The sequence below is a fragment of the Hemiscyllium ocellatum genome, chromosome 16, assembly GCF_020745735.1.
Source record: "Hemiscyllium ocellatum isolate sHemOce1 chromosome 16, sHemOce1.pat.X.cur, whole genome shotgun sequence".
NCBI lineage: Eukaryota > Metazoa > Chordata > Chondrichthyes > Orectolobiformes > Hemiscylliidae > Hemiscyllium > Hemiscyllium ocellatum.
In genome coordinates this window covers 75,062,599-75,077,211 of record NC_083416.1, presented here as the reverse complement: position 1 = coordinate 75,077,211, position 14,613 = coordinate 75,062,599, and the positions used below count along the sequence as shown (strand labels likewise).

The following is a 14,613-nucleotide window of genomic DNA, read 5'->3' as shown; positions in this document are numbered from 1 at the left end:
TGAAATCTAGATTCCTTTTGTATGTGAGTCCAATGCAACCCATTTTGGCGTGAACACCTAGCAAGAAGTGAAGTCTAATGACGAATGTTGTCAGATTGTTTGATTTTTCAGCAGTTTGGAGCATAAGATGTTTGGCCAATCATGTTGCTTCCAAAATCAGAACACAAACAAATTTGGCTCATTGCAAAGTAAACCATGAGGAGAGGTTCCTCACACTTCCACTATCAAAACAGATTTATTTCTGTATGTTATACATGTCTTGGAAATATTTCATATTCAGTTTCACACAATATGCTATGTACAATACACATCACACACACACACAAATTGTTTATTATGCTGTAAATAGTTAAATGTAGATGAAATCTCAGTGTAACATTTTAATTCTTAACAATTCCTCCTATAAATGGGATATCATCTCCTCATGCACAATGATCTGTGCTGACTTATCCCCCCTTTATTATTAATATAACTGTAAACAATAGCTGTGGCTTTAGCAATTGTGACAGAAATCCATTCAAAATATCTAAGAGAGACACAATAAAAATATAACAGTTACCAAATAACACTGAAAGATGGGAAAACTGCAGGCAACATTCACAAAGCCATGTCAGCACTTCAGGTTTAAATGCCCCTGTTTGATTGAAATGGTCCGTAGTGAAGGTGCAGTTCTGAATCTGAGCAATATGTTGGTGTCACATGGACATAGGTTTCAGATTCCCAAAGTGTATCATTTGAAGGAAAGCTTAGAGACATAAGAAGTTTCACAGTTACCAGTGGAGATTGAGGGAGGGGAAGAGGTTCCAGAGTTTGGAGTGAGGTGGAGATTGCACCAACCGAGTACCTGAAAACTAATCAGATTAAGGACACGAATGTTGATATCAGCAGGTTAATAATCCCTGGAAGAGGAGTAATGCATGTTGGAGCTTTTTGAATTCAGGAGAAATAGAGCAGAAACTTAATGGGAGCAACCTCATTGCTGTATTGATGAAAGAAGAGAGAAAAATAGCGAGTTGCCCTGCAGTTTTGCCAGTGAATGAAAATGTACAGACCTTTTCAATCTGATCCCATCGTTAAACATTATCGCAAGTTGTTCCACAGTAGCATTTCCAGTTAATAAATAGAGATATGTGATAACAATGAGCAGGATATCATTAATTAAATCAGCAGCAATTCAGTGATCAAATTCAAAGTAGCTGACCTGGTAACAACTGAAAATCCATTCATAAAAATACTTAAGGGGCAAAGTGTGGACTTTGTTATGAAATTGTTTTGTGAATGGACTCAGGTGGATCAAATTGAAGGCTAGAGGGAACTAGCAACTGATCATGGTCAAAATACAACTATGGTTTGAAGCATATGATATAGCAAGGCCTGGTTTACCAATTTGGCGAGAAGGTAGTATTGAGGAATTGGAAAGGTTGAGGGATTTGTCAGGAGCTAAGGTTGATCAAATCCAAAAAGGCCAGGCTAAATTTCCTTTTTTTTCTGCATTTATAAGTTATTTTGTGTTTAATAATAGGTGGTCAATCAGTTAAACCTAAAGCTGTCTATGATTGTCTTTCAGTTCCACCAGCTCCATAACCATTGTTTTTGTTTGTTACAGCAAGTATAAAATCAAAATCACTGAGGTTTCAGAATCCTCTGACTAACTTGACTAAAGCCTTAACTTCACTTACCCCTACTTTCCCCATATGGCCTACAGTCAATCATTTGAGTAAACAGCATAGGTGGCCATTCAGGCCACCCTGAATATGCCAGCTCTCTAAAGGAAATATCTAATAAATCGAATCTCTCATGCCCTTTATTCATGGCACTGCAATTTTTCCTTCTTCAAGTATTTAAGCATATTGTTCTTGAATGCAACTATTCAAACCATTTCCACTGGTCTATGAGGTCAAAACAATTGTGTCACTTCTTCAGGAATAAAAATCACAACATCTTACTACCATCCATTTCCACTGTTGTTTAACATCAAGGTAGACCTCAAGATTTTTTCTTCGTTTCTTGGCCTTTTTTTTGATAACTGATCTGAGTTAGAGAATAGGCACGATGATAGTTGTCAGTCCAATTAATTCACAACTACACTTGTCAAATGTCTTTTTACCTGTGCTTGTATGGGTTGTCCAATGGAAGTATGTGTACTAATATGTACATATGTTAGTCAATGCATGTGTGTGCATTTGTATTTTTGCATTTTGAATGTGTATACAAGAATGTGTGTTAGTCTATGCATGTGGGTGCATTGATGTTTTCTTTTATGCACTCATTCAACATGGGCATCACTGGCTGGCCAACATTTAAACCTGTCCCTAATTGCCATTGAGAAGGTGACAGTGAACTGCCTTGTGGAACCGTTGCATTTCATATTGTGTAGGTTGACCCATCAATGCCACTGGGGAGGGGCTTCCAGAATTTTGACCCAGTGACATTGAAGTAACAAGTGTTACTTGGCACTTGTCAGCCCGTGTCTGGATATTGTTTCGGTCGTGTTGCATTTGAATTTGGACTGTTTCAGTGTCTGAGGAGCCATGAGTGGTGCTGAACATTGTGCAATCATTGATGAACATCTCCCCACTTCTAACCTGATGATGGAGAGAAGGTCATTGATAAAGCAGCTGAAGATGGTTGGGACTAGGACACTAATGTGAGGAATACCTGCAGAGATGGCCTGGATCTGAAATGACTGACCTTCAACAACCACAACCATCTTCCTACATGCCTGGTATGACTCCAACCAACAGAGAGCTTGTCCCCTGATACCCATTGATTCCAGTTTTGCTAGGGCTCTTTCATGATGTCAAGGGCTGTCACTCTCACCTCACCTCTTGAATTCAGCTTTTTTGGCCATATTTGAACCAAGTTCAGGAACTGAATGGCCCTGGCAGAACCCAAACTGGGTATCACAGAGTGTACATGTGTGTGCATTACTGTGTTTATGTATTAATCTGTGGGTGTTGATTGAGGGACAAAATAAGCTTTAGCAATGTAGATGTCTCTGGAATCAAATAGCCTGTCATTGTTCACTGTCACAAACTCACAAGGTGGATAGGTACTTGAAGGGGTAAGGATGGCGATACCTGTAAAAATATGGATCATTAACCCAGGTGACAATGTTAGGAGAATGAAAAGTAGATCATTAGTCCTCTCTATAATAGATATATAGCAGTACAAGCAGTCCAGCAACATCTCAATTTTAAACTCTTCATCACTGTGTTCAAATCCCTACATGGCTTTGCTCCCCCTAGCTCTGTAACCTCCTACAGTCCTTCTGGCCTTAACCTTGAAATTCTCCCAGTTCCCTCCCTGGAGATTTTCCTTAAAAACATACCTCTTTCAGCAAACGTTCAGTCACCTTCCCTTTTATTCCTCATGTAGCTTGGTGTCAAGCTTCTGTTTGATGAGCTCCAGTTCAGAACCTTGGTACATTTTGCTATGTTAAAAGCTTAATGTAAATACAAGTCATTATATATAATAATTAATGATATTTCAGAGTATCACATTTCTCTAAAGGCCAGGCAAACTGCCCAGAGTTAGCAATCAAAGTATCAGTTTCAACAAGAAGACGGAAGCATTTATAAACCACAATCTCAGTCACTTAAATCAATAAAATTCCTCATTTTCCAAAAACATGAGTCAAAAACCTGTTGAAATGAAATGCACAGAACCGTCGCTCTCCTCTTCTCTCTTCTCATCCCTCTTCTCTCCTCCCAGTAATATTCACATTGATTAATCTGTGTATAATGTAGTTTGCATAATATTTTCATGGGTGTATGAATAAAGGTTATGAATAGAAAGGGTGGGATGCTTTACCTGAGTTGAGTACATTACAGGAATGAAACAAGATACTAAGATGAATAAAATGAATCACAAAAAAAAGACACCAAGACAGTTGAAATCCCTAATATTCCCTTTGCATCAGAAATCTGACGTTTGGGATTTATAAAGCAATAGGTAGTTTTCCATGGTTTTGCAGTTGGTGGAAACATGAACAATACAGGAATGTAGTGTAGTCTACGGTAAAACCAATGACTGCAGATGCTGGAAACCAGAGTCTAGATTAGAGTGGTGCTGGAAAAGCACAGCAGTTCAGGCAGCATCCGAGGAGCAGAAAAATTGACGTTTCGGGCAAAAGCCCTGCTGTATTCCTGATGAAGGGCTTTTGCCTAAAACGTCGATTTTACTGCTCCTCAGATGCTGCCTGAACTGCTGTGCTTTTCCAGCACCATTCTAATCTAAACACATATAATGTCGTCTAGATTGGGGCTGGATAGGAGTTCTGTCTGAGTCCCAGATTGATGGGAACACAGTCTGGAGTCATGGATGGATGGAAATGCAGCGTGAAGTCATGGCTAGCTAGGAGGGCAGTGTGGGGGTCACAGCTGGACAGGAGGGCAGTGTGAAGGTCACAGCTGGACAGGAGGGCAGTGTTGGATCACAGCTGGACAGGAGGGCAGTGTGGAGGTCACAGCTGGACAGGAGGGCAGTGTGGGGGTCACAGCTGGACAGGAAGGCAGTGTGGGACCACAGGTGGACAGGAGGGCAGTGTGGGGGTCACAGCTGGACAGGAGGGCAGTGTGGGGTCACAGCTGGACAGGAGGGCAGTGTGGGGTCACAGCTGGACAGGAAGGCAGTGTGGGGGTCACAGCTGGACAGGAGGGCAGTGTGGGGGTCACAGCTGGACAGGAGGGCAGTGTGGGGTTGTAGATTGACAGGACTGCAGCCTAGGGTTGCAGCTAGACTGGAGGGCAGTCAGAGGTTGAAGCTAGATCTATGAGCAGTCAGTAGTTGTAGTTGGACCGGTGCACAGACCTGGTGCATGGTTAGACTGGAGCACAGTATGGATTTTGAAGAAGAAAAGGGGAGATTCCCCCACGTACAACATGCTGGCTAAGAGTTACCCATCAACAGATATTAAAAAGAATCATCTGGTCATTCACTCCTCTGCCATAGCTTCGGCAGTGCAACAGCCATAGTAACTACATTTTAAAAGTACTCCCTAGCTACTTTGCTAGCCAATGAATGCTGTGAAGTTGTGAAAAGCACTGCAGATATGTAAATTACTTATTTTCCTCTGTGTATGAGTCTTGGTATCTTTTCTGTAGTTTAGCAGACAGGGTCAGACAGTCCAGTGAATGGAAGCACAGCTACAGACTTGGGGGAATGTGACAATCAGATGAAAGGGAGTGTGGTAGCGAATGAGTGAGACTGTCTTGGATACAAACACTGAACATCTCAATATCTTAACACTTCAGAAAGGAAATCACTTGATTATTCTCAAGGAGAGAAGATTTCGGTTGCTCACCACTTGATACAAAATCATACAGACATTCTTTATATAAACATTAACAATCTCACAATAAATGGTCAACACTGAGAATTGGGTGTCCCTGCCCTACCCTCAGTGTATGAGGAACCTGTGTACAAGCAACTTTACTATTAAATTCTATTTTTTTGTTATATCGTAGTGTCAAAATACACAGATTCCAAGTGAATTGACGATAAAACTAGAGAAAAAAATGTAAAAAAGGAAACAACAGACTTTTAAAAGGATTCTTTGAATAATGTCATAATTATAAATCCGGTTATATATAGTTTCTTTATGGGAAAACTAAGGTCCTCCAACACAGCTGGGGTAGGTTTCAAACTTATTCCCAGGCAGTTAGTTATAGAAACAGCCAAGTCTCCATTTGCAGTTAAATCATAGCAGTTGAAAACTGGGCAGTTTGTACAACAACTGAATCTTTGCAACTGGGAAAACAGCTGAAATTCCACCTCCTTGATTTGTTTGATATTTAGTTACTTCATGTCACTTACAGTTGAAGACCTGCTTAGAGTGAGCAAGACATTCTTTGAGCAAAGTCTAAAATTATGCTTCGGGCTGGTACTAAAAGTCTTGTGGAAATTCTTCACATGGGAGTTGGGCACTAGAAGCTGGAGGTGTTTTCTGAAGCGGTGGGATCCATACGCTGTGTACTCCATCCCTTGTGCTCCTGAGCACCATGCAAGAGGTGTCCATAGTCATTGCTGTGAATGGTCTGCCCTGAGGCCTCAGGATGCAAGGCTGATCTGCATCTACACCTATCTGGCCGTCTGCAAAACTCTGAGGCCAAGTCTGTGTGTTGACTTGAAGGTTTTCTATCATGAAAGAACAAAAGAACAGGAGTTAAATTGCAGCCCTAAAGGTTGAAAAGGATGAGGTGTCATTGCTCTTCACACACACACACACACACACACACACACACACACACACACACACACACACACACACACACACACACACACACACACACACACACACACACCTCTGCCATTGGCGACAATTCCTTTCCATAATTTCCTCCCTCAAATTCTTCATCCCTTTATTCCTCTCTCTTCCTTTAAAATGCTCCTTAAAATCTGCCTCTGAAGATTTTGTTCACCAGTTCTGCTGCCTCCTTACGTGGTTCAACGTCAAAGTTTTGTTAAATACCTCTCATGCAAGGCTTCTTGGGATGTTTTAAGACAAAAACTGTTCTCACGTGATCTTGTTGGTTGCTTCTTCTAGTGCAATCACATTATTTGGTAATACTGGTGTTGAATGAGCGACATTTCTTTGATTGACTTATGACCTCTGACACTTGGAAGATCAAGAACAGAAGGCGCATGAGTACTCCACTGACTGCAAGCTTTCCTCTTGGATTTATAATTGGCTGTTACTTCGTTGTTGTTGGGTCAGAATCCTGGGACCTTCTCCGTAACAGCATGTGGGTGTACACACACTACATGAGCTGCAACAGTTCAGGTAGTCACTCACCACCTCCGTCATGAGGGCAATTATCGATGGACAATAAATGATGGGCTTGGAAGTGATGCCCACATCCTGACAATCACTAACATAACACAATCACATCAGAGATTCCTGGTTAAAAGGATATTGGTGTGCAGACCCACTGTGTAGTAAATGGAAGTTGAAACAGGACTTTTTGATGAGAGTTTCAGCAAATACATCAAATATTTAACCTATTTAACAGCCAGTTGTGATTGCTTAACATGTAGATTTCTTTAGCAATTGTCCTGAATAAAGCAGATCATAACTAATTTGTCGACTGTATATTCCCTTATGCTGTGAAACTGAGACTCAAATAGGAGAGACTCGGAGACAAACTTATTTGTATTAGCCGGATAACGGTTATTTTATCCAGATTTTCTCTGAAAGAGAGTATTTTTTTAAGCGAGTAGCAGATAATATAGGCTTAAGTAACAAAAACAGAAATTACTGGAAAAACTCAGCAGCTCTGGTAGCATCTGGGAGATAAATCAGAATTAACGTTTTGGATCCAGTGACCCATCTTTAGAATGCTGGGTTTCCCACACGTGCAGTTCTTTCAGGTATTTTTTGGTTCGTGATAGGCATTGACTTTGTGAAATTTGAGCTATGATAAAATTAATTCTTTTAAGTACTGAATCTTTACCCCTTCCTTCATACAGTATCAAAGAATACAAAGGTTATGTCAGTGTTTGATGGGGAACAAAAACTGAAATTGCTGGAGAAACTCAGCAGGTCTGACAGCAACTGTGAGAAGAAAGCAGACTTAATGTTTCGAGTCAGGAGATTCTTCATCAGAATTGCTGTGTTTTTCCAGTAATTTCTGTTTTTGTGTCCGATCTCCAGCATCTGCAGTTCTTTGTTTTATTTTAGTGTTTGCTGGGGTGGTGCTTTGCTCCATGTTTAATCCCATGCTGTACCTGTCCCCCTGAATGTTCAAGGGGAACAGTGTAGAGAAAGCTTTACTCGGTATTTAACCACGAGTTGCACCTTTCCTGGGAATGTTTGATGAGGATGGAGCTTTACATTGTATTTTCTTTTATTTGCCCATGGGGTGAAGGTGTTGCTGGCTGGCCAGCATTTACTGCCCATCACTAATTGCCTTTGAGAAGGTGCTGGTGAGCTGCCTTCTTGAACTGCAGCAATCCACAAGCTTAGATTGTCCCACAATGCCCTCAGGGGAGAATTCCAAGGTTTTGACCCAGCAACAGTGAAGGAGCGACAATATATTTCTAAGTCAGGATGATAAACAGTGCTCCTATATATCTGGTGCCCTGGTCCTTCTGGTTTTGGGTCTGAAAGTTACTGCCTAAGGATCTTTGGTGAATTTCTGCAGTGCATCTTGTAGATAGTACACACTGCTACGACAGTATTGGTCATGGAGGGAATGCATCCTGTGGATGTGGTGCCAATCAAGCGGGCTGCTTTGTCCTGATTCTCAATGATTGTACTGCAAAGTGTTCTGTTCCCCAACATAGGGAATGAAAGGAAATGAATAGCAACAGCTTTCAAGTGGGCAAGGTTGGCTATGGTTTTATGACACAGTTAGACAATGGAATGCATATACCAAGGAGACACCTCCCCTCCACCCTATCTGCACCTCACCTGAACACCATTTGCTTTTTATGCTTGATCTCTATCTTCTCAAGCTCTTCAGATGCCAGGACCATCCCACTGTCTGTCTGGTTGTCCTGAAATAAAGGTTGGCAGGGAATGGAAATTAAATTGCAACAGTGGCACTGCAAAAATATCGCAGCAATGTTTCAGTAGTGATCTTCTTGGCAGAGTATGTTTGGGTTCAATGTATCACAGTGGGACTCACAGATTAGACTTCCAAATCTATTTTTATATAAAAACTGATGCTCAAAAGAGGTAATTGTGCTACTGATATAACAGGCTGAAAACTTACAAACAGGAAATGAAATTGGTCTCTACTGGTAGCACCCATAGCAACTAATGGGGAATCAGACTCTTGTAGTGCTCAAATTTCTCTTCTAGCAAAGGTTTCTAATTCCTCAGTTATCTTCCTCTTACTAAATGGGCCATTTGCAGTTCCAAACAGCTTAGGGGCCCTTCTATTGACCTCTTTGTCCAAGTGTTGCCTGAGCTTATTCCCATCAGAGAGTGAGGCCCACATTCTAGTCAGGAACCCTGGCTAAAGATTCATCCCCACCTCATTAACCCAAGAGTGGACTGAGACATTGCAGCAGCTTCATCACCACCAGACCCCTCCGAGATGCGCTAATCTAACACGGACCAACCTTAAAACACTATAATATGTGCATCTCTCAGAATCTTTTTGCCAATACCAATCCATATAGCATTGCATGACATGGCAAGAAGCATTCCATTTTGCTGGAGGTGGGGAGGAGTTAGTAACATGCAAGAAGCAAAGAGGCCACAAAGGGATGAAGTATTAACCTGGATTTGGGAGACATGGATTACTCACATTTTGCATGGTCTGCATTGTCTCTTCCACTGGGACATCTTCAAATGTTTTCACTCTTGATGGGCATTTAATCTGACTCTCTCCCGATATATGTCCAGAAAAAGAGACACAGTTATAGTATCTGCAGAGAAATAAATTCCAGTGAGTCACCTGTTGGTCAACATAAACCATACTCCAGCACCCACCCTCCATGTATGTGCTACTGACGATCCACCCTCAGCACAACCTGCACTTCAGCACTCTCGCTCAATGCCAACCTCACTCCAGCACCACCCTCATTGCAAATTTCACTCCAGCACCCAGCAACACCACAAACCCTACTCCAGCACCCATACTCAATACAATCTTATCCCAGCATCCATTCTCAACACAAATCTCACTCCAGCAGTCAGCCTCTTTACAAATCTCATTCCAGCCCCACCACAACAGAAACCTCATCCAGCATCATGTCCAATCTACATGGCACCCACTGTCAACACAAACCTCACTCCATCAAGCAACCACATACAGATCTCACTCCAGTACCACACTCTATGTAAATCACACTCTATGTAAATCACACTCTATGTAAATCACACGCTATGTAAATCGCACGCTATGTAAATCACACTGCAGCACCTATCCTTCAACATACTGTGCACTCAAATTTGAAATCTCAACAAAGTCTATGATCTGAATGTTCTTGCTTGCTATGATCTGCCTGTACTGCTCATAAACAAAGCTTTTCACTGTACTTAGGTACACGTGACTACAATAAATGAATCAAATGAAATCAAAATCAGTCTACACAGACCTGAAAGCATGTGTTTGTCTGGAGCTGAAGGCAGTCACGTGTGTGGGCCTGATGGTGGGTGTTGATGTAACATTAGGGCGGCACGATGGCTCAGTGGTTTGCACTGTGGCCTCACAGCACCAGGGATCCAGGTTTGAGTCCAGCCTTGGGCACCTATCTGTGTGAGTTTGCACATTATCCCCGTGTCTGCGTGGGTTTCCTCTGGGTACTTTGGTTTTTTTCCCACAGTCATAAAGATGTGAAAGTTAGGTGGATTGGCCATGCTAAATTACCCAAAGTGTCCAGGGATGTGTTAGCTAGGTGCATTAGTCAGGGGTAAATGGATCTGAGTGGGATACTCTTCAGAGGATCAATATAGACTTGTTGGGCCTAATGTTTCCACACTGTAGGGATTCTATGAAATTGGTAGTGCGCATGTATGTTGCAATGGAAGAGAATGGGGTGTGGTTTTGTGCAACACCTATAGATGGTTTGATGGGTTCTGGTACCATTGCACTGGTATTGCTGGAACTGAAGTCTCATGGCAAGGGTTGAAATCTGAGAGTCTTGGGACAATTACTGGAGTTTGCTGTTAGAAGAAGTATCAAGGGTGAAGGTAGTGTTAGATTATAGGATTCTGAGGTGCAGATACTGCAGTCTGATGATATTAGAGAATGATGGGGTGTCCTGTCATTGTAATACACTGGGGTGGGAGCTGGCTCTGACTGTTAAGGATAGTTTCAGATTCTGCACCTGCTGCATTGGCTGGGTGGTGCTGCTGGTGGGAGTTGGGTTGCATGATCTTGGGTATTGAAGGAGGAGAACACTCTGTCATAAGAGTTGAGGTTGTGGAGCATTGCAGATGTTGGCTGTATTCCTGCAACTGCAAATGTGTTGCTGGTCAAAGCACAGCAGGCCAGGCAGCATCTCAGGAATAGAGAATTCGACGTTTCGAGCATAAGCCTGAAGGGCTTATGCTCGAAACATCGAATTCTCTATTCCTGAGATGCTGCCTGGCCTGCTGTGCTTTGACCAGCAACACATTTGCAGCTGTGATCTCCAGCATCTGCAGACCTCATTTTTTACTCGATGTATTCCTGCAACTGGCCAATCATGTACAAACCTTTTTGTCCACGGCTTACCTTGGTCCTATACTGTCACATCGTAATCTTGCTTTAGACCCTTTATCATCTCCGTGAGACATGGATGAACGCGGCTGGGAAAAACACAAGTCGTCTTCCGTACACTGCAACATACTGAGAGGAATGTAGTCTTTCCCATCCTAAAAGAGAAGATAAACTTGCATTTATAAAGCATCTTATACAACCTCAGGATATACCAAAGCGCTTCAGAGTCACTTTTGAAATGTAGTCGCTGTTGAAATCGTGGAACTATGGCAGCCAATCTGCACACAGCAAGGTCCCACCAGCAGCAATGTGATAGTGACCAGATAGTCTGTTGTTCTACTCATGTTGGTTGAGGGATGCCCCAGAGCACTGGGAAGAACTCCCTCTTTTCAAAATAGTGAGTGTTGGACCTTTGCCATCCAGCTGAGGGTGTAGATGGGGCATTGGTTTAATTGCAGTTTTGAAACACAGGGCAGCATTTCCTCAAGTTTATTCTGCCATGGAAATGTCAGGAGTCAAAGATGTATATGCAATTAATAAGTCAAAGGTTATGTCCGTCTGTCTTGTATTGTTCCAGATGACAGGAAGATTCCTGAGGATTTTAAATTAAACCTCCAAAGGTACAGTGAAAGCCTAAGAAAATGCTTGAGCACAGATTCAGCTTGTGAGTGCCCCGCCGCATAAGTAAAACAAACAAAAAAGGATTACTTTTCTTGGAATGTGGGTGTCAATTGCAAGGCTAGTATTTATTTCATTGGTAGTGTCATCCTTGAGTTATAATGCTCCAATCAGCACTCAAGAATCACAATGCCATCCAAGACAAATCCAGACACTCTGCCCACCATCTTAAGCATTCACTCCCTCCACCACTCCAACACCATGGTAGAAACATGTACGCCTCCAAGGTGCGCTGCAGATCATATCAAGCCTCCTTCAATAGCACTTTCTAAAGCCATGTCTTCTACCAACTAGAAGCACAAGGACAGTAGGTGCATGAGACGCTGCAGGTTCCCCTCCAAGTTGCAAATGTTTTGATCATATAGAGCCATTGCTTCACTGCCGCTGGGTCAAAATCGTGGAAATCCCTTTCTAACAGCACTACGGATGTACCTTCCACCTCCACATTCACAAAAGCATTTAGAGATGGGCAATAAATGGTGAACCAGTCAGTGGCATGAAAAAAATCACACAATAAAAAAGAACTCTGGAATGGAACTTGAACCCATGAAGGAGTCATATTGTTCACCATTTGCCCAAGGTTATGGATAGCTACAAATGTGGAAAGCTTTAGGAAACATCTCATCATCACACATTCCTATGACTTCTCATAAGCTATGTCTTGTGAGTTAGTTAATTTTCTCAAGGGCAATGCTAGCAGGGTCCCACTTCCTGATCACAGTCCACAAAGTGCTACTGAGGGAAGCAGAAATGGAAGCTGATTGGCAATAGATTGACCTTAGGTTCCGATGCCTTGCTGGACCCAGTGGTCTACAGAACACCAATTTGGATGAGGTGTTTCAGTTCTACTGAATGGTGAGAGTCAGTGCCTTGGGGCTTGGAGACAATGAGGGGAAAGCCCATCAAAGATAGACACAGAGAACAAATTCAGTACTTTGAGTGAATTTTTGTGAAAGAGACTATTTTGATCTGCCTGGATCAGTGGTGCTGGAAGAGCACAGCAGTTCAGGCAGCATCCAAAGTGCAGTGAAATCAGGAATAAAGGCAGTGAGCCTGAAGTGTGGAGAGATAAGCTAGAGGAGGGTGGGGGTGGGGAGAAAGTAGCATAGAGTACAATAGGTGAGTGGGGGAGGAGATGAAAGTGATAGGTCAGGGAGGAGAGGGTGGAGTGGATAGGTGGAAAAGGAGCTAGACAGGTAGGACAAGTCGGGACAAGTCATGGGGACAGTGCTGAGCTGGAAGTTTGGAACTAGGGTGAGGTGGGCGAAGGGAAAAAGAGGAAACTGTTGAAGTCCACATTGATGCCCTGGGGTTGAAGTGTTCCGAGGCGGAAGGTGAGGCATTCTTCCTCCAGGCTTCTGGTGGTGGGGGAGCGGCGGTGAAGGAGGCCCAGGACCTCCATGTCCTCAGCAGAGTGGGAGGGGGAGTTGAAATGTTGGGCCACAGGGCGGTGTGGTTGATTGATGCGGGTATCCTGGAGATGTTCCCTAAAGTGCTCTGCTAGGAGGCGTCCAAAGTGCTCTGCTAGGAGGCGTCCAGTCTCCCCAGTGTAGAGGAGACCGCATCAGGAGCAACGGATACAATAAATGATATTAGTGGATGTGCAGGTAAAACTTAGATGGATGTGGAAGGCTCCTTTAGGGCCTTGGATGGAGGTGAGGGAGAAGGTGTGGGCGCAGGTTTTGCAGTTCCTGGGGTGGCAGGATGGGAGGGTGGGTTGTAGGGGGGCGTGGACCTGACCAGGTAGTCACGGAGGGAGCGGTCTTTGCAGAAGGCAGAAAGGGGTGGGGAGGGAAATATATCCCTGGTGGTGGGGTCTTTTTGGAGGTGGCGGAAATGTCGGCAGATGATTTGCTTTATGCGAAGGTTTGTAGGGTGGAAGGTGAGCACCAGGGGCGTTCGGTCCTTGTTACGGTTGGAAGGGTGGGTCTGAGGGCGGAGGTGTGGAATGTGGACGAGATGCGTTTTGGAGGGCATCTTTAACCACGTGGGAAGGGAAATTGCGGTCTCTAAAGAAGGAGGCCTTCTGGTGTGTTCTATGGTGGAACTGGTCCTCCTGGGAGCAGATACGGTGGAGGCGGAGGAATTGGGAATAAGGGATGGCATTTTTGCAAGAGGTAGTGTGTGGGAGTTGGTGGGTTTGTAAAAAAATGTCAGTGTCAAGTCGGTCGTCATTAATGGAGATCTGCCTGTTAAATGGTTCTGGTGATTATACTCAAACATTTCAGGGTTCCAGGTGCAATCATAAGTGACCAGGTGAAGTAGTTCAGGTGACTCACCTGTTGGACACTGGCTTGCAACAGATCTCCAAGGAGCTCCACAAGATCAGAGAAAGTTGGCCTGTCTTTCGGTTCCCCTTGCCAGCTGCTCAACATTATACGATAGCTGCCGAAGTAATGAATTCACTTGTTAGTCAACAAATGATCAAGACCTTTCAAGACATATTTTCCTCCAAGAAAAGACTTTGTCTTAATTCATTCTCGGGATGTGGGCATCACTGGCTGGGCCAGCATTTATTGGCCATCCCTTGTTGCCCCTTGAGAAGGTACTGGTGAGCTACCCTTTTGGAAATGTTGCAGTCCACAGTGCTGTTAGGAAGGGGATTTGGGGCTTTTCACCCAGTATCACTGAAGGAATAAAAATATGTTTCCAAGGCTGGATGGTGAGCAGCTTGGAGGGGAACCTGTAGGTAGTGGTGCTCCAATGCATTTGCTGTCCCTGTCCTTCTAGTTGGTAGTGTTCATGGGTTTGGAAAATGCTTTCTAGGGAACCTTGTTGA

The 14,613-nt window shown here is 43.3% G+C and overlaps 1 protein-coding gene across 1 annotated transcript in view; it reads right to left on the bottom strand.

Annotated features, from left to right (window-relative positions):
- Positions 1-246: 246 nt before the first annotated feature.
- flt4 (fms related receptor tyrosine kinase 4) overlaps positions 247-14,613 on the bottom strand; it is a 237,547-nt gene continuing 223,180 nt past the window's right edge. Inside the window, exons 26-30 of the mRNA XM_060837385.1 lie at positions 14,114-14,219; positions 11,172-11,311; positions 9,258-9,378; positions 8,414-8,499; positions 247-6,138 (exon numbers count right to left, since the gene is read on the bottom strand). Of these exons, the coding sequence (XP_060693368.1) occupies positions 5,928-6,138; positions 8,414-8,499; positions 9,258-9,378; positions 11,172-11,311; positions 14,114-14,219 (664 nt within the window). The 3' untranslated portion in view covers positions 247-5,927. The remainder of the gene's footprint in view (positions 6,139-8,413; positions 8,500-9,257; positions 9,379-11,171; positions 11,312-14,113; positions 14,220-14,613) is intronic.